Genomic DNA, 25,622 nt, shown 5'->3' on the forward strand with positions numbered 1-25,622 from the left:
GGTTGGGGAAAGCCTGTAATTTCATAATGTTCTCATATACAAAAGTATTCCCACTCCATGGTCTGAACTAAGCAAATCTTTAATTCACTAACATGTTTATAATACATTTTTGTACCCTGGACAGCAATTGTTCCTCTCCTTATTGGACATTACTGAAGCATAATATGCGCTGTCACCCGGAAGAATGGGAAAGATGGATGAGCCTTGTCAGTTACTTCATGGAATGACAAATTGGCTCTGCCCTCCTGAAAACTGGGGAGATGGGGTGGGGAGGTTTTCTCCATCAGCCTGGAGGCTGTTTGAGAAACTACTGCCACTTGAATTGTATGATAATAACCATTAAGGTGGTTCAACAAAGACAGGCTATCATCTCAAGGTGTTATCTCTAATTCTATCCAGAGACACGGTGATATATATTAACCATAGCTGTCAACTTACAGATTTGAAAATAAGGGGCCAGCAGCCTTGAAAATAAGGGACCAGCAGCCAAAATAAGGGACCTGCAGCCTCACCTGTTCCAGGCACTCCAGTCTTCCTGTCCTCCTGCAGTCTGGTCAAACACATGCTGGTAGCTTCGAGAACACTGTCCAACCAACTTTGTAACCAGAGGTTCAACTGAATAGAATCTGAATCACCTGCACCACAAGGCCTATGCAGCATCAACTTAAGATGGCTCCCTGGCCTGGCTTTGCACTGCAAAGTTTGCAGCAGCACGTGCAACAAAATGGCGTCCAGCATTCAAAAACCTCCTCAGCTTGCATTAACTAGCCACACACAAGGCATGCAAGCTCCACCCCCCCGTCGTTGTTAGACTTCTTATTGGGTGAGCAACACAGCAAAGCAACACAGTTGGAGCCTCCCTCCTCCCTGGCCAGCTTCCTTTGAAATTTAAGGGACATCATTTAAGGGACATCCATCAATAAGGGACAGCAGCGGGACATGGCGCTGGAATAAGGGACTGTCCCTTCACATAAGGGACACTTGACAGCTATGATATTAGCACTTCAAGGACAATTCATGGGTGCTTTTTCCCTGTTTACATCATTTGTGGTACTACATTTGTGTAAGGGAAGAAGTGGAGCCCCCGCCCCATCCGCAACAAAAATGGAGGGGCAAGGGAAAAGATAAGCCACAAGCTGGTGTTTATTGTGTGAAAAAAACATCCAGTACATATGGGTTATTCTAGTCACCTGATAAAGCAACTCAGAGTACATATACAGTGGACGCTCGGGTTGCGAACGTGATCCATGAGGAAGGCATGTTTGCAACCCACAGCACCACGTCTGCGCATGCACCAAATCCCGGAAGTAACCCGTTCCGGTACTTCTGGGTTTTGGCGCACCCGTAACCTGAAAATGTGTAACCCAAAGCGTCTGTAACCCGAGGTATGACTGTACTAACTGGTGTACCAGAGTAAGAAACGTGATGGTCCTTTTTCCTTGAAAAAGACCTTCAGTAAAAACATATTGGGCAACCCTACTTAGGCTGCAGTCATTGTCCCATTTACCAGAGACTGTTGCTGGCATCCAGCTGTTTCAAGAAACAAAGGAGTGCACCTACAGGGGTGAAGTCAAACTGTTGCATCAGGCCAGGGTGCAAGCCTGGCCCATGTGTATGGAGGTCCTGGGCTGCTCAAACAACAAGAAACACCTCCCTCAGCTTCGCTGATGTGGTCCAAAAGAAAGCAGAGCAATATGTTTGGCAACAGCTTGACTGCAGGAGTTGCCAGAAGGAGGTGTACAAGCACCATCCAACCATCTTGGGGACTCCACTCTGTATTTGTATAGGCTTTACTCTTTAACCTTTTCTTCTCCTGAAGATATCCTGCAAGGCAGCAGAGGTTTAGGACTAGAGTTTTCCTTCTCCTATGTGGGCTACCTTCCCAGGCTGACATGCCCCATTTGCCCCTCACTTCCCTCTACAGCACATGCAGAAACCACCTTCTTGACCATTGGACCCACTATTGTCTCATTGGTTCAATCCACCGGAGCCTGTCTTTACATGCAGAGGAAGTTCCTAACTCACTGAGGATTTGAGACCCATCAGCTATCCTCACTTGGTTTAGCTGGCCAGCCAAAGCTGTTTCCCCAGGTGTGCTCACACTCACATGCTGACACCTAGGAGCTACAGGTGATAGCTGAGTACAGGGTGGGGACCAAAGGTGAACAACTACCCTGCACTAGCTTGCGGCATCCCCACCTTCTTTCGGCCTTACTAAATTAAAATATCAGGGTCTTTTCCAGGGAGTCTTCTCTTCTCATGAGGTGGCCAAAGTATTGGAGCCTCAGCTTCACGATCTGTCCTTCCAGTGAGCACTCAGGGCTGATTTCCTTAAGAATGGATAGGTTTGATCTTCCTGCAGTCCTTGGGACTCTCAAGAGTCTCCTCCAGCACCATAATTCAAAAGCATCCTTTCTTTGGCAGTCAGCCTTTTTTATGGTCCAGCTCTTACTTCCATACATCACTTCTGGGAAAACCATAGCTTTAACAATATGGACCTTTGTCGGCAAGGTGATGTCTCTGCTTTTTAAGATGCTGTCTAGGTTTGTCATTGCTTTTCTCCCAAGAAGCTTTTCTCCCAAGACTGCTGTCACCATCTGCAGTGATCATGGAACCCAAGAAAGTAAAATCTCTCACTGCCTCCATTTCTTCCCCTTCTATTTGCCAGGAGTTGATGGGACTAGTGGCCATGATCTTAGTTTTTTTGATGTTGAGCTTCAGACCATCTATTTTCACCTTCATTAAAAGGTTATTGCAGTCTACTATAAATGTGGTCCTACTATAATTGACTGTGGCCAGCCCATAAACTATGTGTTTACCGTATGTTTCGCTCTATAATACACACCAGACCATAAGATGCACCTAGTTTTTGGAGGAGGAAAACAAGAAAAAAAATATTCTGAATCTCAGAAGCCAGAACAGCAAGAGTGATTGCTGAGCAGCCTGCATTCGCTCCATAACACACACACACACATTTCCCCTTACTTTTTAGGAGGGAAAAAGTGAGTCTTATAGAGCAAAAAATACAGTATGTGTGTGTGTGTGTGTGTGTGTGTGTGTGATGAACTCGGAGGTATGACAGGAGACAATTCAGCCCCTGATGCAATCTCTATGGTGCTGATCATAAATGTGTTGTTTATGTGTGGAGTGAAATGGAAGGCACTGTGGTATAAATGGGGCTTAATTTGATACTGGGATGGACTGGAGCTCAATCCAGGGACCTGTTTTCTTTAAAAATGCAAAATAACGGCCTTCCATTTATTATTGATTTTAAACAATCAGTCAGCACATTTAGGATTGACAGTAGGATTTACTTATCAAGGGATAAGAGCAGGATTTACATTCCAAGGGTACTTTACTTTATCTCTGTCCATCACAGTTCATAAGCTCCTATGGTTGTTATTTTAGAAATTAAGCACTGGGTATATAAGAAGGTTATTAAAGCCTATCACCACAAATCAGAAGATGTGGCAGCAAATCTGTGTCTGGCTAATACCACCACAGGCTGACTTAGGACTCTTTATGGAATGTTATTTCGTATAAAAAAATAACTGCTTATGGAAAATAGACTGGCAGGCTGATAGCCAGACTAGAACCGTTCTGATGACATTTTCTGTTGACAGACTGACTGACACAGACAGACAGACAGAGAGGGTATATTCAACCTGAATAGGCAGAGCTGGCCCAAGAGAGTTTGGCCCTGGAGGCGAATGGGTGAGTGAAAATCTACAGCAAGAACAAAGGGGTGGGGGTGGTATAAGGATCTACACTGGGATCTGCTGCCCCTGTGGATCCTGCCACCTGAGGCAGTCACCTCACCTTGCCTCATGGGTGGGCCAGCCCTGTGAATCCACTCAAGATTTACAACATCATGTGCCTGCCAACTAGGCCTGAGTCTGATATAGTGAGGGAGAAATAGTAATTTACAGAAACCTTTCTTGCCTCCCTAACTATGATATGAAATAATCCTCTTTCCAGCCTGTGTTATAGAATTAGCTGGATGCTGTAGCTGCTATTCATCAATCTATGGCCTTTAAAGCACTTGGGGTGTTGTCTTTTTATTTTACTCTCAATACATTATGTATTTTGTGTTCTATGCTGCAAACCTTCCTGTGGTCTATTGATGAATGGCGATACAGTATATAACAAATTTATCTCTGCCCATCACAGGTCATTACACAACGAAAACAAATTACAAAAAATACTGTACGTCTGTGATGAGTCTCACTACTCAGCACCATTCATGAGACAGTGAACGAATTCCGGGTATAGAATGATGCAAGAACTGAAGTTCAGCTGCCCTCAAGTTTTACAACTTTATAGACTCTCGAAATAATTTTAGCGCCATCCAGCGTGAAATCCCCTCTCCTGTGTAGCTCCGTCCTTAATCTGCAAAGCAATGCGCCATTATATTCTGACGGTTGTTTTATTTCAGCTCACGGAAAAAACCGGGACGAGCACATGTGGGTGCTTTGGGGGGCACCGAAAGGGGAATGACCCTTGTCTGTGAGGTGGGGTGGAGAGGGGTCGTGTCTGATAAAGGGAGGCCGACGTAACGCCCGACGCAACCCCGCACCCAAAACACTAGCGAGGCGGGGGAGAGGTGCTGAGAGAGAGAAAAGCCGCACGTTTCCATCTCGGAACGTGACGCAGCCGGGGAGAGGGCGGGGCGAGGTGGGGTGAAAAGCGCGCCTTCCGACCAATCCCAAGCCGAGCTGCTTTGCCGGCGATGCGGCTCTCCCTGCTCGGCTTGTTTGCCCCACCCCCCCGGCTGGGCGGTGACGTCATGGCCGCGGCCCCTCCCCCGCCTCCTCCCCTCTCGAGCGCGCCCCCGCCCCGGCGGGAAGAAGAGAGGCTCGTTTCGGTGCGCTTGCGAGAGGGCGTCGGGGGCGCGCACGGCGACGGCCTGGGCGCCATGTTGGAAGGTTGCTGAGCCCGGCCGCCGGGGTTTCTGTGTTTCTCTCCGTCTCTCTCTCTCTCTCTCGTCTCTGTCTGTGGTGGAGGCCGTCGCTCCCGCGGCTGCTGGTGCCTGCTTCCCGTGAGGGCCCGGGGGGCAGGAGGAGGAGGAGGAGGAGGTGGTGGTGGAAGAAGAAAAGGAGGCAGCAGCGGATCATGGATATCGAGAGGCTGCAGGAGGCGCTGAAAGGTGAGGGCTGCTTGTTTTTTGATGGGTTGGGGGGGTTGGTTACCGCGGGGTCACCTAGGGAAGGGGTGACCCCGGGCTAACCCACCCACCCACCCCCTTCAAAAACCATGTAAGAGGTTGTAAAGGAAGCCCTGAGGGAGAGAAGGGGAACGGGGGGGGGGCGGCAAGATGACCTGTAAAAAAAGGAAAAGAAAAGCTCTGTGTGGATGTGGAGGAAGTCTAGCCAGAGTCTGATCAGTCGTCCTTTCCAGGGCCCTAATTTCTGGGGTGAGGGTGGTGGTATGAGGAGTCTGAAACGACCCAGAGGTTTCTCTGTCTCCTCCCCCCCCCCACCGCCTTCCTTCTATCTTGATCCCCCCCCCTTAAAAAGGCCCTCGGAGATCCCTCTCCACTCTCAACGTGAACTGTTTCTTCTCCATAGTCCGTGGCCCCCAATGGATTCCCCGTTTCCTTTCCCTTTCCCATTTCCTGTTACTTTCTGCTTCCATGATCCCCCAGCCCCACCTCCAACCCCACCCACAAGAAATCTCTGGTTTACACTGGCGACAGCTTTCACCTCACCTGAGGCAGGTGGCCTAGTATGAGAAACCGGCTTTGAAAAGGAAGTTGGATATGAACTTTCCAGTCATTGAAGTGTATATGTTGTCCTTTGGAGGCCTATAAGGCCCTGGCCTTTTGTGTGTGGGAGTGAGTGTGTGTTTCTTTTGCTCCTTAATAACCTTTCTCCCGTTTTTCTTTACCTTTTTGCAGATTTTGAAAAGAGGGGGAAGAAGGAAGTGTGTCCTGTACTGGATCAGTTTCTTTGTCATGTTGCCAAGACTGGAGAGACAATGTGAGTGATTTTTTTAATTGACTAACTAACAGCGTCTTGGTGTGGTTTTGGACAAGACAGAAAGTTAGTAACCAAGTGTTTTTCCATTTTAGGAATACTTAATCAGTTAAGTTTCTACAGAATTCTACACTAAGAACTCTGCAATCTGAGTTTCTCAAGTTTTTCTGTTCGGGTAACTTACTTCCAGACTTAAAAGTTGCTGCACATTCATTGAAGACTGAAAATTATCTAAGTCCCTGTGCTTCCTTATAGTATTGCTTGTCAGCCTTAATTGATCCTACTGAGTACATTAAGCCTGCTGTTTTTTCCTTTTAAGAAGACAACCATCCACACTTCTGACCTCTGCTTTTATAGTGAGAAACCAGAAAAGCATGTGTTTTGCAATCAGTTTTTGGAATTGCAAGTTAATGAAAAGTACAGACGTTGGGTCTCAAGCCTCTTCTAAGTTTGGTTCAACTTTTCACACAAGGAGCCCCAGTGTGATGCTTCCTGCACACAGCTGTACACAAATGATGACTTTCTGTTCTTTAATAGCTCTTGATTCACCAGCTAGCATAAGATACTGTTTTCCCCCAGACAGTTGTAATTGTGCATTGGGGCAGTGCTGGCCCTGTTTGGTAAACCTAAATAAATTTTGAGACAGTTCTACTTTAGTTACCAGCACATTCACACAGTAGCAGTTTTGTACCAGTGCATCTTGATCCAGAAGTGTACTTAACCACACTTTCCAAGCCTTTGTTGGTCACCTTCAGGCCCAAGGCAAATATCTATGCTTTTCTGTTTGTCTGCCTTTTTCCTCCACACCACTTCCCTCTAATCTCTATAAAATCAGGGAGCAAATCCCTCTCTACCAGATAAGATATCCACGACTGCCTCTGCATAGGTTTTTTTTAAATGATTAAAATGTTTCTGAACAGAATTGCAGTTTATTAAGATGAGAATGCCTACTATTATTTGAATTGCTCTTATTTGCCCGGGAGGATAATTTATTGGCAGCCCCCCTCCTCTAACCAGCCCTTTGAAAGGACATTTCTTCCTTCCAGAATGGCTAGCCATGTGCCTGGGATCTACATGACTGAGATTCCAGGTAAAACCAAGTGCTTGGTTTTCCCAGATCTCTCAGAACAATACTTATTTTGTACTTGTTGATATCATCCCACACAACCAGGCTGTGGCTTCTATTCTGGTGGGCTCCCTTGTATCCCTGTTTTATCTTGTACCTTGTAACAACTTCCAGCCCTGCCCACTACATCAGTTTCCAGAAGCAGTGAGGTTGAATTTGGATCCCTTCCATTTTAGAGAGTGTGGGTAGTGGAGATTGGCATAGTCCTTGTCCCAAGGGGGTTACAGACTAATTCAGGACAAAGGGACAGTAGAGGAAGAGGCAGTAGTTGACAGGATTAATTTGAGGAGAAATAAATATTTATTTCAATTACACATATTTAACACTCTAATGTCTAATCTTATACCCTGCTATAGCTATGTTTATGCCCAAAGGTGTCTCAAAAAATGAGTTTTGAGGAGGGATTTGGTGCATCTCCAGTGTTCTGGGAGGTAGTTTCATGCATAAGGGTAACAAGAAGTAAACTGGGAAATAATTTGATGGTGCACAATGCAGACATTGAAGAGGTGTGGGGCAAGGCCATGGTAGGATTTGAAGATAAATATGAGAAGCTTGTGCTGGATACCAAGAGAGTACAGGAAGTCAGGATAGGAATTTAAGGAGGAGCTTTATGTGGTCAGAGCAACAAGAAAGGTGAGGGGGAGGGGGAAAGGTGAGACAACAGAAGACTAGAGAGGTGGTTAGGACCATAGGAAGCTGCCTTACACAGAGTCACACCATTGACCCATCTTGCTCACTATTGCATAGTACACTGACTTGACCGGCTGTGGATTTTCAGGGTTTCAGGCAGCAGTCTTTCCCAACCTTTCCTGGAAATGCCAGGGATTGAAACTGTCTTTCTACATGCAAAGTTTGGGCTCTGACACTGAGCTGCAGCCCTTCCCTAAGGCTGCAGTAAAAAAGATGAGGAAGCACACTTTTTATATATCTTAAGTTTTTCTTTCCTGTATTGTTTTTTTATTATTATTATTATTATTATTATTATTATTATTATTATTATTTATTAGTTACAGACTGCTTATATACTTCACTTCTCTAGAGCTTCCCTGACTTCCTTATTGTCTCACTATTTAGCATGAAGGGGAGAGGTCTCCAGTGTGCACTGTTAGCGAGTGCAAATTTTCTTGCTCCCAAGCTATCCTAGTGGGGGAGGGTAATGCAAGATGCAGGCTTCAGCAAGGAATGTTTATTTCAGTGAGCATCCTTTTAGAGTTTATGTCTAGCTTACCAGAGAAGCTTTACTTCCCTTTGTGACTGGTTTCTAGGGAAAGCTGACGTCATCAGTTTTATTTGGCTCTTTGAATTAAAGGGTTCAAGCTCAATAACAAAAGAAAGTTGCTCATGTCTTACTCTAATATATATTCAAACTAAACTACAAATACATTATTTTTCTATACTTAGCTGCACCAGTTTAAACTTCGTTGTTTTGTTTTTTGTCATCCTTCCATGGTTAACTGTTGACAGTGTCGGTTGCAGGTTCAGTTTAATGCAATGGATGCCAGACAATTATGTCTCTACTCGTGTGATGAGTCCTCCTCTCATCCCCCAGGCATATTTCCCAAATCTTCTCCCGTGGCTTGGAGAACCTTCCAGAGCAGAATTGTATGGATGTGGAGAGGAGGACAGGGAAGTCCCATTGCAGAAGCAAGAGTCATTGAAGCATAGAGTTGTAGAGATGGGAAGGTGGCCCAAGGGTCATTTAGTCCAACCCCCTGCAATGCAGGAAACTCGATTTAAGCATCTATGACAGATGGCCACCCATCCTCTGCTTAAAGCCCTGCAAGGAAGGAGAGTCCATCACCTTCTGACGCAGTCTGTTTCTGTTCCACTATTGGAACAGCACTTACCATCAGGAAGTTCTTCCTGATGTTTTGTTGGAATCTCCTTTCTTGTATCTTAAATTCATTGGTTTGAGTCCTACCCTCCAGAGCAGAAGGAAACAAGCTTGCTCCATCTTCCATGTGACAGCCTTTTATATATTTGCATGTGATTATCATATCTCCTCCCAGTCTCGTCTTTTTCATTCTAAACATACCCAATACTGAATTCCCTCAGCTGTTCCTCATAAGGCTTGGTTTCCAGACACTTTATCATCTTCGTCACCCTTCTCTACACGTTCCAGCTTGCCAAAATTGTGCCCAAAATTGAACTCAGTATGCCTGGTGTGGTCGGACCAAGAGTGGTACTATTGCTTCCCTTGATTGGAACATCATACTTCTGTTGATGCAGCATAGAATAGTATTACCTTTTTTTATGCAGCTGCATCACACTGGATTCATGTTAATCTTGTGGACTACAAAATCTCACACAATTTTGGATATTAGCCAATGTCTATTAAAATTTGTGTCAGTATGATAGAATGGAACAATGATTGTAAAAGCTTGCATACAGGCAACCCTTGATTTGTGCAGGGGTTATGTTTTGGGTCATTTTGAGCAATGGTGGAGCATGTATAAGTTCACCCATTATGCCCCTTTTTCCTGACATTTCCATGTTCGCAGCAGTGCACATGTGCACGGTCGCGCCTTATTTGAATGCACACTAAATGGTCATTGCCTGTATTTCTTATTTATATACTTAATAGTAGCCTGAATCCTATGTGGCCTTCCTTAACAAATTTTGTTTATTTGCTTTAGTATCAGAATTAGTCCTCTTTGACAGTTTGGCTTTAGAAAGTTCATATTTAGCATCTTAACATTTTGGTAACCTTAGACTACATTAGCTTTCAGGATGAAATGCCAGGACATATTTTCAGGATTATAGTTGTACCTTTTTAATGAATATTAGCCTGTTGGTTGAAAGTCCACTGTAGTAAGAAGCACGAGTATTGAAAATGTAGCTGTTAAGTTTTTTGTTTGTTTTAAGAAACACCTGAGAATTTCCCGATAGAAGAATGTTCTGTTGATGGTTGGCACATATACAAATGATTGTATACATGTCAACCATGAAAAAGGGTTGTATAATAAAAGAGGTGGCAAACCTGTGCCTCATAGACCATATATGCCCCTCAAGCCAGTTTCAGTGGACTGCAAAGACCACACTTTCTTTTTGATTTAATAATATGGGGGATGTGAGTGGTTTGTGGCATTATTTGTGGGTCTTATAGTCTTAGCTGAGTGCCCCAGTGCTATTTTGTGCTTTCCTCTGTTTTCATTCAAGCTTTCCCAAAGAGTCTGCTCTGATTTTAAGTGGTCAACTTCTGTATTCACAGGATTACTTGAGCCCTCTTGAACACTGCACACGGCCGGCCGTAGCCTTGTCTTTGGCTGTTTCCAGTAGCTGCAATGTGGGGAGGGGGCAGCTTGGAGCCCCATCATGGCAGGATTCCATTCATTCCCTTTTCCCTCCTCACCATCTGATTCAGTGAGCAGAGACATCCCCTTTAACTGCACAGGGGGCTGAATTTTCTCCTCCCTCCCCGGATTTCTTTAGCGTAGCCACCAATATTGTCACCACTGTTGTACCAAAGGAAAGGTCACTTTTTTTCTTTACCAGTGCTCCTCAGGGCAGAAGGATTGCAGAGACCTCAGATCTTATAAATCCAATGCTGCCATGCTTAGTGGCCATACTGGGACCTCTTTGAGACTTGGTTCTTGAACCTTGAAGATACTGGCAGGAATACAGCCAGTAAAAGTGAGGGCAGGGAAGCATAGAGAGAGTAAGGAGGCAGAAAGTGGGGAGGAAGTGGGTCCTGCTGTGGGATCTGTGTCCGCTTTCTTGTTTCCTTCCCCCACCCCCTGTGTGTCATGTCTATGTGCTATGTGGGTTGGGGCATGCACACATGAGATATGCATGTTGGAATGAAGCCTTTGAAGGTGAGGCCTGTACTTTGAAGTGAAACAGGCTAGGCAAAGGCTTGTAACCTCACTGAGAATTGTGTATCTGTGCTGCAAGCGTTCATAGGATGAAGATGCGCAGTTCCCTTTCAACAGTTTGAATAGGAATGTGTTGTGTATTATTAGGTAGTACATTGAATAGAAGTATGGCCTGCTTTAACAACAGATAATGGACTTACTGGTTTCCATGGGTTAATCAATTAGGGAAAATGATTGTTCTGGAAACTTGGTGGAGGCATAGCAAAGCTTGAGGCAAGACCTGTTCATAAAGCCAGTTGTTGTCTGACACACAGAGACTTCACAAAATTAATGCTTTGTTGATGCTATTGGTTAGACTTGTACAATGCATTCTGCAGACATTTTGAAGGAAGATAAACAGATAGTAAATGTGTATGTTTAACTGTGTTGTTAAGCCATAACAACAATTCAAAAAAAGTACAAAATTTCAGTCATTCAGTTTAGTTTATTTGGTCTTCAGACCATAAACAGCAGATACAGTATAGTGCTAAGACAACCATAGCAAAGAAACACAGCATGAATACACACATATTGTGTCTTTAAAATAAGAGTATAACAAAATCCACGAGCAATCAAAAGTAGTTTTAAAATGCAGATATCTTTAACTCTGAAATCATCTAGCTGTGGTCTAGTTTTAATGGCTACAGCCAGGGACTTTGCTATATTTTCATTAATTTTGGGGTTAGTGCCTGTCATTAAAATTGAAACATAAAATTCATCTGAGTTCCCCAGGTTTAAGGAAAGTACTGGGGAGATAGAGTAGGAGTTTATATTCTTATAAACATTACAGTATAGAAGAGCATTGGCCAATGTTTCAGCTGAGCCACTTTCACAAGGACAAACTATTAAATGCCAGGGCAGCATGATAAATCAACTTTTCGTAACTGCCTATGGTAAAACAATGGATTTTTCATTTCTTATATATTGTAATGAATACAACTTGAATTCCAAAGAATTCAAATTATAATGCAATAAAATACAACATAAAATATAAAAAAGCTAAAAATACAATTTAAATATATATGAATTTAAATGTGATGGATATGCCATGTCCTGTCTTCAACCACAAATTCATATACATGTCATTGACCACTGAATGAAACTGGTTGCTCACTGCTGGTCTTCAGATCAGTTTGCAAACCCCTGTTGTAGATCAAGGTACAATACAAATCCTTTTTGCCAGAGCTAATGAATTTTGCAAGTTAATAGCTAGAAATTTAATGTAGTTGCTTCTTTTTCTAACCCAGGTGTCAGAAAATGGGATAGTGAGTAGCCAATGGTATGAAGTTGGCTATTAACAAATTTTAGCCAAGAGCAAGCAAAATTAGTAAGCAAAGCCAGGGATAGGTAACTCAAATGGGTTGAGGATAAATAGAGGTGAGGCCAGTAACATATTACAAGGAATAACACTAATGTTTCCAAAGGAAAAATGCTTGCTTCAAGTTGTGCTTCCAATGTAGTTTTACATCTAGCTGCACAGAAGAAGCGAAGTGGTTTGCCTGTCTCTAAGGATCAATTAAGCCCTAGTATCCAAAGTTGATAATCTTGGTAACTGTTTTGACTTCATACAACTTCAAAACTGAAGGTATATGCTGTTGTCCTTAAACCTTAAGAGCAGTACTTCTTTAGGAAACTTACTATGATTTTTTTTAAAAAATGAACTGCTTCCCCCCACTGTTTCAAAGCAATACAGTGGTACCTCTGGTTACGGATGGGATCTGTTCCGGAGGCCCGGCTGTATCCCAAAAAGTCTGTAACTGGAGGTGCTGTTCTGTGCCCGCGCAAGGCACAACTGAGTGCTTCTGTGCACACACACGTGGCACGCAGATCGCCTGTGTGCGACGCACAGATCGCTTCTGTGCATGCTTCTGCGCAACCTGAAGATTACGTATCCAGAGGGATACCTAACCCGAGGTACCACTGTAAAACATATGCAAGCAATTAGCCTTCATAGGTATCCATCTAACTTTTTTGTTTTTTTAAGACTATGTATGGAAAAGGATTCACCCATTTAATCAGTTATGTAGACACAGCCCCCAAAATTAACTTATTCCCTTGGAAATTATAGTAACTCTCTTATCCTCACCTGCATCAGTCATTTGTGGAACATTGTGGTTAGAGTGTTGGACTGGGACCTGGGAGATGAGGGTTGATATCTCAGTTATGAAGCTCATTGGGTGATCTTGGATTTTCAGCCTAACCCTACCTCATTGTGGGGATAAAATAGGGAGGAGAGCAATCTATGCAAGTGTGAGCTCCTTGAAGGAAAGATGAATTATAAACATAATAAATAATATTTGCCTGGAAGTGTATGGAGGGAGTGGGGGATGGTAACATTTCCAATTTCATAAAGCTTCCTTTGTTGGAAGATTCTCACATCCCATGAATGACTAGGTTGGTGTGACTATTTACAAGACTGCATTTAATTATTGTTAACTCTCTTAGGCAAGCTAAAGTTCATATGTGAAAGTAGATAAACAGGACTTGAGCTGCCGAGTGTTGCAAAATTATGCTCCCTAGGAGTACCTGTTAGACTCCCAACTCCTTTCAGCCTTTGCCTATATGGCCAGTGATCAGGAATGAAGAGAGAGTTGTAATCTGAAACATTTGGTGGACATCATTTTGGGGAAGCATGCAGCACACAGTGTAGTTTAAACTTGCTTGATTTCTTTGGCAGTGTAAACATTATTGCTACCAAAACAATAGACCAAAGCTTCATGCATGAGGACATCTCTCCTGTGTGCATAATAATGTCTTTGGGTTCTGATTTTTAACTACAGTATCCTTATTTGACAAGGTTTCTTAGAAGAAGATTACCCAACTTGGATGCAAAACCTGTATTGTCTTATTTATTGAGCTTATAAACCACCCTTCCTTCAAAGGAATCCCAGGGTGTTTTACAACAGCAATTTAAAACAATAGGACAACATATGCAATGAAAATTCAGTAGCAGACATGATACTCTAAAACTTTGCAGACTCTAAATTAGTGAAAAATTGTATTTCAGTTGATTCTGGAAATCCATGAAAATTGAGGCTAACCATACCTCCCAGGAGGAAGGAATTCTGTAGATGGAGCACTGTTACAGAGATGACCCTGTCCTATGTCATAGCACATTGATCTATCCCCAATTAAGGGCACAACAAGAAGGGTCACCTCTGCCAATCTCGGAGGATATCTGTAATTTCATTTTAGAAATTGAAAGTTTGGATCACATCGAGATATCACGCTGCTTTTTGGACAATATTGGGAATAGCTCAGTCGGTAGAGCATGTGATTCTTAATCTCAGGATTGTGGGTTCACATTGGGCAAAATATTCCTACACTGAAGGGGGTTGGGCTAGATGATCCCTGGGGTTTCTTCCAACTCCATGCTTCTTAGGTCCCATGGTAGCATGTAAAACTTCACATAATCAATAAATAACAGTAGTGACCATGTGGTTGATGGGGGCAAACAAGGTAAAGGGTGTTTGGTTTTTTTTGGTTACTTTCACATCGCTTCAGATACTTTTGTATTTGATGCAGAGTAACTTTTCTCTTACCGTGAACATTTTTTTGAACTGAACTGTTGAACAGCTTCCATTATCAAATTGTTGGTTTCTGATAATGAGCATATGCTTTTTAAATGTAGTTTTTTAAAACTTAAAATGCTGCCAATTTGCTGCTAGTGAAGCATCAGTGCAGTTCTTCTGAATTGAAGGCTGTGCATGTGGGGAATGTATTTATAATCTGTCAGTCTGTTTTATCAGCCACATTATTTCAAGGGAATGTGTGAAAGGCATGTCACATTTTGTGCTTTTTTGCACTAGAGGATTTCCTTGCACATAAATGAGCCTCAAGTGGTAGATGCTTTGAAAATGCGAACAGCCCCAATGCTTTTGCTGCTGTTTCAGAGCTGGTTGCTGTACCAAACACTATTGAAAATTTGTTTTATGGAATTTTTCATTTTGGCTCTTAATTCTTAATGAAGAAATAAGAGCATTGTAACAAGTTGTTCTGATTCACACAGCTTTCTTTAAGTATAAAGGCATTTTCACAATCTTTGAATGAAGTTCTTGTTTGTACCGGAAATAAAACTGCATGCCTGGACATGTCAGTGAGTTGAAGCTCTACCTAATTTTATGTTCCTTGTAGTTGCACATATTGTGTCTGGTGTGATTTATAGAGTAGCATGTGACAAAACACGAAGCAATCAGAGCACCTCTCGTGTATGCTAATTTACTTGCATGCTAATTCATACTCTTTCATTCTCCTGCACTTATCTGACTTTAAGAATGAACATGAACAACTTGTCTATCTTGTATCTTTTTACTTCTGTTGGTTTTTTTTAACTACGTACTGTTTTTTAACTACCATGTTGGACTTTCAATGTACTTTTCAATGCTTGCATATCCAGATGGGTCAAAATTAACTGCCAATGGTGGGTATTTGTCAATTTTACGTTGACTTATGCTGCCCAGATACTGTTGAGTGCAGTTAGGAGTTCAGATATTGTGAGAAGACACCTTAATAGTGTTGTTTTGCCTTTTTTTGAATTGACTGGCAAGTTTCCTTCTGCAGGTTCTAGCATGGAGCTGGCCATACATTTCAAGTTGTATTTGACAAAATTATCCTGTTTGAGCAGCAGAACTTCCTTTCTCCATGTGCCCCCCCCCCCCAGATCTTATTTGGAGGGGGGGGGGCGACCAGGATATATTGGGTGGATGAAAGGGAGGAGTTCTGTTGTGCAAGTGGAAATTGTTGTGGCAAAAGTACAACTTCATTGGAAACAGGCCTTAGTGGTTTTCCTTACTTATTTAACACTTGCTTTTCCAGTAAAAACTCAAAAATAAAATGAAGCATATAATAATAATTTTCAGTGCATTTTACAAGAAAAGTTTCTAAGGAACTTATAAAACATTAAAATTTCAAAGATGCCCTAAATGTTTTTAAAATACAAAATATTGAGAGTGTTTATCAACTGACAAGACAATAACAATGAAAAATATTCTTCCCTATCCTATTTAAAGATTAAAAGAAGCCCTACTAAAATCAATTAGCCTTAATTCCCAGTACTGCTTAAGTTGAGGTACTATTCTTCCTTATATGCACAGAACCCATGCATGTGCATGCAGTACAACAGGCCATCTTGTGATCTGGGAAGTCTGCGCATGCTTCCTATGTGCACTCAGAGGTTCTCTTACAATCAGGTAGTATATAAATTTAGTTAAAAAGAAATCCCCATTTTGCCTTTTTCTTCTTAGCCTTCTTACATTATAATTATTATGTTTTAGTAGCTGTTGTTATTTATAAACTACCCTTCAAACAAGGATCGCAGGATAGTTTACAGTATAAAAACACAAAATATGTAACATAGTAGCAAACAGAGCAATAACACACATGGATAACACACACACACACACACACAGAGTTTAAAAGGCCATCAATTGTTTAATTAGCCAAAAACCTGGGAGAAGAGGAATGCTTTTTCTTGGCACCTAACGATAATAGCTTGGAGTACACATTATCATCATTATCATCATTATCATTTACTTGCCCTTCACCTTAACGTTCCAAGGTGGGTTGCAACAATTCAAACACAATATTGAAAGGCAGTTCAAACAACTTAAACCTGATCATGCGGAATAAGAGGATTGTATAGGGATGGGGGAAGTATGCACAGATGTTTCATTGTCTGGTCTTACATGCTAGGAGGGGTGTGTGTGGAATAGAGCTCTTTTAAGCCCAGTGGGGATCCTTCCACACATGGGCAGAGATTATCATTAATTATCACTCTAGATACTTACTTTACAGCATTTTGTTTGCTCTTATCCTTCCATTGGGTCTGTTTATGCGTTTTATGGAAGCTTTAATCAATTGCAGTAATTCATAATTAGGTGTAAGATAGAACATATGCATATTACTGAAAAAATTAGTAGTAGTAATAGTACTATCCAAAGCTCATGGATTTGGTTCCATTTGAAATGATCCCACATGCTGCAAACACTGTCTAATCAGTGTCTGTATGTCTGTGTTCCTGACTACTCTTTGTTCCAGAAATCACAGTTGCACTCTGATGTTTTCAGCAGCTAGTGTTAATTTTTAATCTGACACCCCAAAATATGTGGATTTCTCAGATAATGTATGGTAGTCGCAGGTGGCACTGTGGTGTAAACCACTGAGCCTTGGGCTTGCCGATCAAAAGGTAGGCGGTTTGAATCCCCACGATGAGGTGAGCTGCCATTGCTCAGTCCCAGCTCCTGCCAACCTAGCAGTTTGAAAGCACGCCAAAAGTAGATTAATAGGTACCGCTCCAGTGGGGAGGTAAACAGCGTTTCCATGCGTTGCTCTGGTTGCGGTGTTACGTTGCGCCAGAAGCTGCTTAGTCATGCTGGCCACATGACCCGGAAAAACTGTCTGCGGACAAACGCTGGGTCCCTCGGCCTGCAAAGCAACATGAGTGCTGCAACACCAGAGTCGTTCACAACTGGACTTAACTGCCAGGGGTCCCTTTACCTTTACCTAGCTGGTATTGAAGGGATTGTAGATGCTCATTCATACCTGTAAACTGCTTATCCAAAATAATTGGTATTAATAAAAATTGTCTTAAAGGTAAAGGTATCCCTGTCCATACGGGCCAGTCGTGTCCAACTCTAGGGTTGTGCGCCCATCTCACTTAAGAGGCTGGGGGCCAGCGCTGTCCGCAGACACTTCTGGTGAGCCGGCACCAGCGCAGCACACGGAAACGCCGTTTACCTTCCCGCTATAAAGCGATACCTATTTATCTACTTGCACTTAAGGGTGCTTTCGAACTGCTAGGTGGGCAGGAGCTGGGACCGAAAGATGGGAGCTCACCCCGCCGCGGGGATTCGAACCCCCCACCATGCGATCGGCAAGCCCTAGGCGCTGAGGTTTTACCCACAGCGCCCCCTGCTTCCCCCAAAATTGTCTTAGCCCAGTCTATTAAAAATGATAATTTAGATAGTCCTTGGTAATTTGCTTCAGTTTCTTCAGTCTCTGAACAAGGAGGCTTGTATTAATGGAGTGTGTCCCAGAAATGTGAATGCTGTATCTGGAAAGTTAGTTCTTCCCTGTTGTCATAGATTTCATGCATGTGCACAACATGTGAAACAGTAATTTACCGGTAATTTGGACAACTATATTTGGTGACCAATCTTGCAGGCTTTTATTTCCAATCAAATAAAGTAATATCCCTTAGGCCAGTGAACTCTCAGTAACTTCATTAATCTATTCTTTGTCAGGTGATTTGCAGCCTAATTATGGTGCTACTTAGAAATAGTGGCCACTTCTGTCACAGTGGTTTCCCCACTTGCCCCAACACTTCAGAAGCAGAGAACTCTAGGGCTCAGAGATGAAACATCACAGTATTGTTTGAGAAATGAGGAATTTACCATGTTCACTAATAGCACCATCACTTTAAGCACAAACAATGATGAAAGTGACTGTTTGGCAACGTAAGAGGGAGTGACTGAAGAGAATGTTTAATCAGTTTTGTCATCTAGGGGACTAAATACTTCTGTTCAAGAATCTTTCACTGGCAACAAAGAGACAATTCAAGTTAAAAAAGAATGAAATTTGAAGAAGCTGGCTCAGATAAGAGAATGCAGAATATCATCTGCTGCCACATTTAAAAAAATAAAATGACCAGCATGTGCAAATTCTATCTGAGTGGCATCTCAACATCTACAAGAACATATAGGGAGATCACAATTTAACTTGTTTGCTTTAAAATGATTGTAAAATGACTTGTTAAGGTGGTTTAGAAGTCTGTCAATTAGTGGGAATGTGTTGGAACGAGATGATGTAAAAATCTTAAAACTTACCTAAAGATATAATAAGCTCCTTAAGACTTGATGAAGGCAAATGGGGTGGATTCTCTCCCCCCCCTCCATCCATCAGTGTCTAAAAGACAGTTGAGGGTTGTTACAAAACTGAAGAGACATTGAGGATTCAATCTGAATAAAAAGGCTTGATTGCTAGAGTATTGGGGATCTTGTGATAAACTATCCAAAGCTGTCAATATAAGGGAGGAGTTAATGGAGCCTTTGTTGTGGCTGTACTTCTGTCTCTTGCTATTCTACAGATTTCCTTTGGCATATTTATTTTACTTGCACACAGCAATCCGTAATGCTGAAATGAATAGGAAGCCCTCCTTCGCACAGGAACCTCTGCACATCATAGCACCAATGTAATTTTTAAAATCAGGATGAATGAGAATCTAATCTTTGGAATAGATGGAAATGAAAGCAGTTACTTGATAAATGAGACTCAGTTCCCTTTTTCTAGGATGAATGAATTACTACTAATTATGGTGCCAGCCCAATATTGTTATAAGTGGGAAATATGTCGAGCTTTTTTAAAAGATGTATTTATTATACATCCTCTAAATGGGGCTCCAGGGGCTCTTATGTAAAGAGGCAGATTGCTACAGCGAAAGATTCTTCCAGACCGCTCACTGGATCACTGCTTTCTTTCAATGCTGTGTGTAAAACTGTTTACACAATATGTTGTGTAAAGAATATAGTACCACAAATTATACTAGCTAAGATACTTTGAAATCCTGAATTCACAAAAGGTGGTCAGTAGTCACTGCCATATAATCCAACTTAACTGTTGCCTGCCACTCTCATAGACACCCACCAAAAGGTGAGAGACCCCTGACTCCCAATTCTGCATGGATCACAGTGAAGCCTGTGGTGAGGGGGGGTGGTGTCTCTCACTTCAAAGTAAACTTTAAGGAAAGGCAGAGCAAGCATGCTTGCGGGTTTCCAATCTTTGCTGATTGCTGGTACAAGTCACTCTCACTTTGAGTGATGACAGAACATGACAGCTACCATGAAAAACCAAATTTTGGGAATCCCTGCTTACAATACAAAGTAAACATTCAACAGATCAAAGTTTTAAAAATATAAATACTCTATACCTGCCTTGTAGAAGAAGCTGTGATGCAACTCTCCTACCACTACTGAACAGGGAAAATATTTATCTGCTAGTGAAGACAAAATTACCTCCCCGCCCCCCCCAAAACACCTTTAATGTGGGGCGCCCACCTTATTCCTGTATGAGATTACAATGATTTCATCACCCCCACAAAATAGCCACAGATCTTACTGTAGTGATGAACAGATCCCTGGCAAATACATCTACAAAAATACGATCTTGGTGGTAAATAGCTCTTTAGACAAATTGAACATATTTTTTATCAGAATAAATTAAAGAGGAAAAAATAAAAAGTTAGAAATGGCTCTAGTGACACAATTGCAAAGTATCAGCATTCAGAAAGTTCAAATAAGGTAGGGAATAAATACACTGGTACCTCGGGTTAAAAACTTAATTTGTTCTGGAGGTCCATGCTTAACCTGAAACTGTTCTTAACCTGAGGTACCACTTTAGCTAATGGGGCCTCCCACTGCTGCTGCCACGCCGCTGCTGCATGATTTCTGTTCTTATCCTGAAGCAAAGTTCTTAACCTGAGGTACTCTTTCTGGGTTAGCGGAGTCTGTAACCTGAAGCGTCTGTAACCTGAGGTACCACTGTACTATTAAATGTTGGAATTATATGTGCTGAAATATGCTTGGCTTCTCTGCTACATTATTTTCATTTTTCTTCCATGGAACTTGAGGATTACCAGGCAGTCTTCCATTCATGCATTGACAAAACCAGATATGCTTAGCTGCTTCATCACTTGCCTTCTGACTATGCCCAGAAACACTAAAATTAGTTCTCTGTTGGTGTTCATTTAGATCTGGGTGGGTGGTTCACAGCAGTTCTTGCTTCATGCTTCCAGGGTTCTGTGGTGTTGATTATAGTTTGGTAGTACTTAATGTCTTTTGATGTATATTTCAGCTTTTAGGGAAAACAGTTAGAAAAATGAGAAATAATAAAAAAGTTGGCAGACATTTTAAATTGCTTGAACACCATGGGTAGCTAATATTGAAAATACGGGAAATTAATACAGACTTGCTCAAAGACTGCCACAGTTAGTCTGTAGCAAAATCATTAGTCTTTTACCCATCATTCACATCCCACATCTAAACTTGACTATTCATCTATATATGCTCTATATATCTATACAGTGGTACCTCGGGTTAAGTACTCAATTCATTCTGGAGGTCTGTACTTAACCTGAAACTGTTCTTAACCTGAAGCACCACTTTAGCTAATGGGACCTCCTGCTGCCGCTGCGCTGCCTGAGCACGATTTCTGTTCTCATCCTGAAGCAAAGTTCTTAATCTGAAGCACTATTTCTGGGTTAGCGGAGTCTGTAACCTGAAGTGTATGTAACCCTAGTTAAGTACCACTGTATATGCTCTTCTTCACCATAGTATGAACTGTATTATGCATAGGCTTTTCCCTGAATCTTCTCACATATCACATTAACTTTGACCATGAAAGCCATTGCATTCTTCAGTGTAAAAATATATAATAGAAGATAACTAAAGAAGAAATTAATGTAAAGCTTTTTAGGTTATTTTCAGGATTACAAAGAGCAGATCTGCTGTACTGACATGAGGCTGAAAAATATTAGTTATCTGGAAAATTAGCATTGTCAATGACAAATGGCAAGATCTAACCAAGTGAAAGAAGCTTCCCAACTTTTCATCTTAGTAACTTGTAAGGATAGCAGTAGGGCTTTCCCCATAAGATAAAAGGCAAATAAGAAGAACTTTTCAGTCTGTAAAATTTAAATGAAAAACTTAGAAGCCTCAACAGCTTGGAAGCAGGGGATATGCCCACACCCTCTCCTACTGCCACCTCGTTACCCCAGTTGCCCAAAGAATAGGAGAATAGCAGGATGACAAGGCTCATTGTATGTGCAGTGAAACTTTGAATTTTCTATATGCATAGGATAGCATCATGCATTATGCATGATCTGGCCAAACTTGGGGATAACTCTGAAAAGCAAGTGTGGTACACAAAGAATTTGTGCTAATTGTTTTTGCATTAAAATATAGCCCTGGGTTGCTGAATAAGCTACTGTACTGTTTTCCGTGCATTCCTCTGAGAGGCTGGTTGCAGCATTGTTGTGATGAAGCCATGGTAACAAGAAGAATGAAAATGTCAGTAGGCAGAATCAAGTTAAGGGTGAAAGTGGCCAGCAAGGAAAACAGTCTCTCAATCAAACTGATAAAACCGCTAAGCTGGTTTAAGCTCATGCTGGCGCTGACAATAGCTAAAAGTTTACTATCTTCTAATCGGTTTTTGTAGATGTTAGTGTTTTGAGACAAGCTGGATTACTTTTGATGCCTCCTAAAAATGCATGTTCTAAAAATATTGCTGCTTTCTTGTAGTTGAGTCTTGTGCTGCAGAAAATTCAGAAGTGTGCAAGATCACGTGCCCTTGCACAAGTGCACCACAGGTGTTGGTGCAGCCCCAGTAGAACACACCACCAAGGCTTTTGCATAGGTGCAGCAACCCAGTTCGGTTCACATGTGGACAAAATGTGGGTAGACTGCCTCTTTCCTTGTGGGACTGCAAGTATGCTGCCAAACACAACTGCCAGCTGCTCAAACCAGGCATTTATTTTAGCTTTGAAGAGGCTGGAATATCCTCCTTCCTACTAGTTGCAAAGATTTAGGAGCCTTTTGATGCAAGGGAAAAATCACTAGGGATCTGCTTGCCCCAACACTACCCTTTCCCTTACAGCCTGAAGGAGATAGAGCAAGGATGGGGAACTTCTGGTCCACAAGATTGGCAGGTGAGTATGGTTCTGGGGAACAATCAGCTGTCATCACGGAACTGTGATGGGTGCTGTTTCGCCAACACAAAAACTTAGAACATATGTAGGGGGTTGCAGGTAGAGGGAGTCTTCCCGGACTCCAAAGCTTGAGCCTTATAAGTATAGCACAGGATAACCACATGGAGGATCGGCAAGTCATACTACCTGTTGGATAGATTGCCTGGATTAAGTAATTCATCAGAATTCACCCAAAGTGGGTCTAACCTCTGGCATGAATGGCATTCGGTAGGTATGCTTCACTATGCCACGGATCTCCAGAACAGATACAGCCAGAAAAATTAATATTGGGTTGGTTCACAACATCTGATAGAAGTTAAAAATAACCGTCTTGATTGCTCATCTGCTTAGCTCTGAAAAAGGTTCAGTTCTGACTCATGCTTTAGAAATTAAATGTCTCATTTTGTGTGTGAATAAATTACATGCAAGGTAAATATGCAGGTTTGTACATGTTGAATTACAAGTATATATGAAATTGCTTTTCAGCATTAAAAACCTAAGGCAGGTAACTAATGGGGTCACAAAGAGTCAGAAACGACTAAACAACAACAGCAACAACAAACTGTCAATGGGCAAGATATGAACATAAAACCTTTAAAAAAATACTTCTGTTCCTAAGTGTTTCCTGCAACTGGATAGCACTTTTTTTTTTTTTTGGCATAATGAAAGACCAAATTAAGTTAAACTGCCTAGTTTGCCTTCAAAATAGGAAACCCTCCTAATTGCTTCCTACTAGATAAACATGCTAACAATAGTCTTGCTTGACTACCCACTGCAGAGTGGCTGCTATTGAATTTTCAGCTTTTATTGCCTTTTAGCTTCTTTAACATAAGGTTTTTGGTTAATATATTGTACTATGAGGGTGGCAATATCTTTAATAGGTTCCTTTTTCTGTACTTTTACGAGAAATAGCTTTGCTAAACATGAGACTTGAGCTAAATTTTGAATGTTGCGATTTCCATGGCAAAATCTGCATATTTCTTCAGAGTGTTAAGCAAATCACATGAAAATTAAAAACAAAACAAAAACATTTTCTTATCTTTATCTAGGTCTTGGACTCACAGCTCAGATGAGCTGTGCAAAAGTCTCTGAAGTGTGGTTTCTAGGGTTCTTGGAAGCTGTACATTCCCTGATGTAGCTATTGGGACACAGCTCAAGGAAAAAACATCTGCGATACTTAACAGAGCCCTTAGAATTAACATGGTTTAGTAGTTTAGTTTACTAATACAGGACATGAAATCTGATTGCAATAGAATTAAGGAACCAGAAATAATTTCCAATTCAAAATTTTCCAGAAAGTTCACATCACAGCTTGCGTTTCTTCTAGTCCATGTGACCACCTAGTGCTCAGAACTTGGATGAGAAAGACAAAAATTTGAGGGCAGAGTCAAAAGTACATAGAAAAGTTTAGGGGCTTTTTGACAAAAGCAAAACTTAAAGCTGTTTCATCTTTGAAGAACCTCCAATTTCTATTTTAAAAATGACGTTCTTTTTAAACTTGGGTGATGGCAGAAAGGTAACAGGCAGGTAGTATTTATCATTGGATATATGATGTATGAATATGTATGTGTACAATGCAAAACTGCTTCCGTATTGGTCTGTGCATTAAAAGTTCTGTAATAGGTATGACTAACCTGTGGCCCTGCAGATGTTGGACTTCAGTTCCCACCACCTGTGTAGCATTGGCCATACTTGCTAGGGCTTGTGGGAGTTGGAGGATCACAGGTTTTCGAACCATGTTCTAAAACATTTGCATCTTACCCTTGAATGAGTCAACTAACTTTTTCTCGGAGAAGACCCATTGATATTACTAGATCTAGGTTAGCCTATTCTGAGTAAAAGCTAGCTAGACACAACCTCTTGTTTTTATCTGGCCTTCATTGTCTTTTATCTCTTCTTAGCCATAGAGTGAACAGGTGTCAGGTGCCTGCCCTTATTATGCATCTCAGATGCTCACTTCTGTGTATGATTCAGACACACCAAGTGACAGTGAGCAGCAGAGGTGGAAAGAGAACCTCAAAGAACTCTTTGCCTGTGGGTTTGCCTGCTCAAGTGAAAGTAGATGAACTACATAATAGGAGGATATACTTAAGTTGGGTGTTGGTGGGGATATGCTAGATGGAAAGACCCTGGAAGTGAATTGAGACACGGGTTCTGATTTAGCCATCCATAGTGTAAAAGCTAGCCCTACCTACACAAGAATAAATGACTCATATCTGGTCAGGTGATTTCCCCCCTCTCTTTGTAAGTATTGTATGCTTTAGTTGGTTTGGTTGGCTTGAACGTGATAAAATGGAGACAATAAACCTTCTATGTTTTCTCATATGTTAGAGAATATGCTTTGTACTGGGCTAGCAGGCACGATTATTTGAGGATACTTGCATGCATTATGGCTGAAAGTCAACAGAAATCTAATTTGGGCTGTTCCAGGCACAGGGAAGTAGATTTTCTGTGACATAATTCTACAACTGGTGTCTAGATTAGCTGCCAGTTGCAAGTGTGATACTGGAGATTTATATCCCTTATGAGAATTCAAACTGGTTTTCAGTGAGAGAATACATTAATCCCTCGTTCAACCCTTCTTTCTGCTGAGAGTAAGGACAGTCATGCCCCTCTGCGTACCAACTGGTCTTCAGCTGGATAAAATTCATGCATCACTGGAACAACAAAGGAGCTGCTTCTCTGAACCTGCTCCTAAACTACTCTGGTAATGCCTGAATGGAGGAACCACATGAAAGGTCAAACAACTTTGTGTATTGTCATTTGAATATCTGGAGTAAACCAAGCTTGACTGGGGGGAAATGAGTGGTGGACAAGAGTTTTATTAGAAAGCAGAGAGTGCCCTTTGACTTGTATCCCCCTCTCTGTGCGCTGGATGGTGAATGCTTTTGCTGTTCAGGATTGAGGCATCCCTGCTTTCAAGTCTTATT

The 25,622-nt window shown here is 41.8% G+C and overlaps 1 protein-coding gene across 3 annotated transcripts in view; it reads left to right on the forward strand.

Moving 5' to 3' along the window:
- Positions 1–4,714: 4,714 nt before the first annotated feature.
- The window catches only part of PPP4R2 (protein phosphatase 4 regulatory subunit 2), a 32,870-nt gene continuing 11,962 nt past the window's right edge, over positions 4,715–25,622 (forward strand). The window contains exons 1-2 of one of the 3 annotated variants that reach the window (XM_083426331.1): positions 4,715–4,925; positions 5,897–5,978. In XM_083426331.1, the coding sequence (XP_083282457.1) occupies positions 4,730–4,925; positions 5,897–5,978 (278 nt within the window). In that variant the 5' untranslated portion in view covers positions 4,715–4,729. Of the gene's footprint in view, positions 5,147–5,896; positions 5,979–6,963; positions 7,066–22,601; positions 22,654–25,622 lie in introns of those variants that run through there. The other 2 variants (XM_083426329.1, XM_083426330.1) reach the window with 2 other exon arrangements.

This window comes from Podarcis tiliguerta (genome assembly GCF_965153285.1).
Source record: "Podarcis tiliguerta genome assembly, chromosome: 2".
In the NCBI taxonomy this organism is placed as follows: domain Eukaryota; kingdom Metazoa; phylum Chordata; class Lepidosauria; order Squamata; family Lacertidae; genus Podarcis; species Podarcis tiliguerta.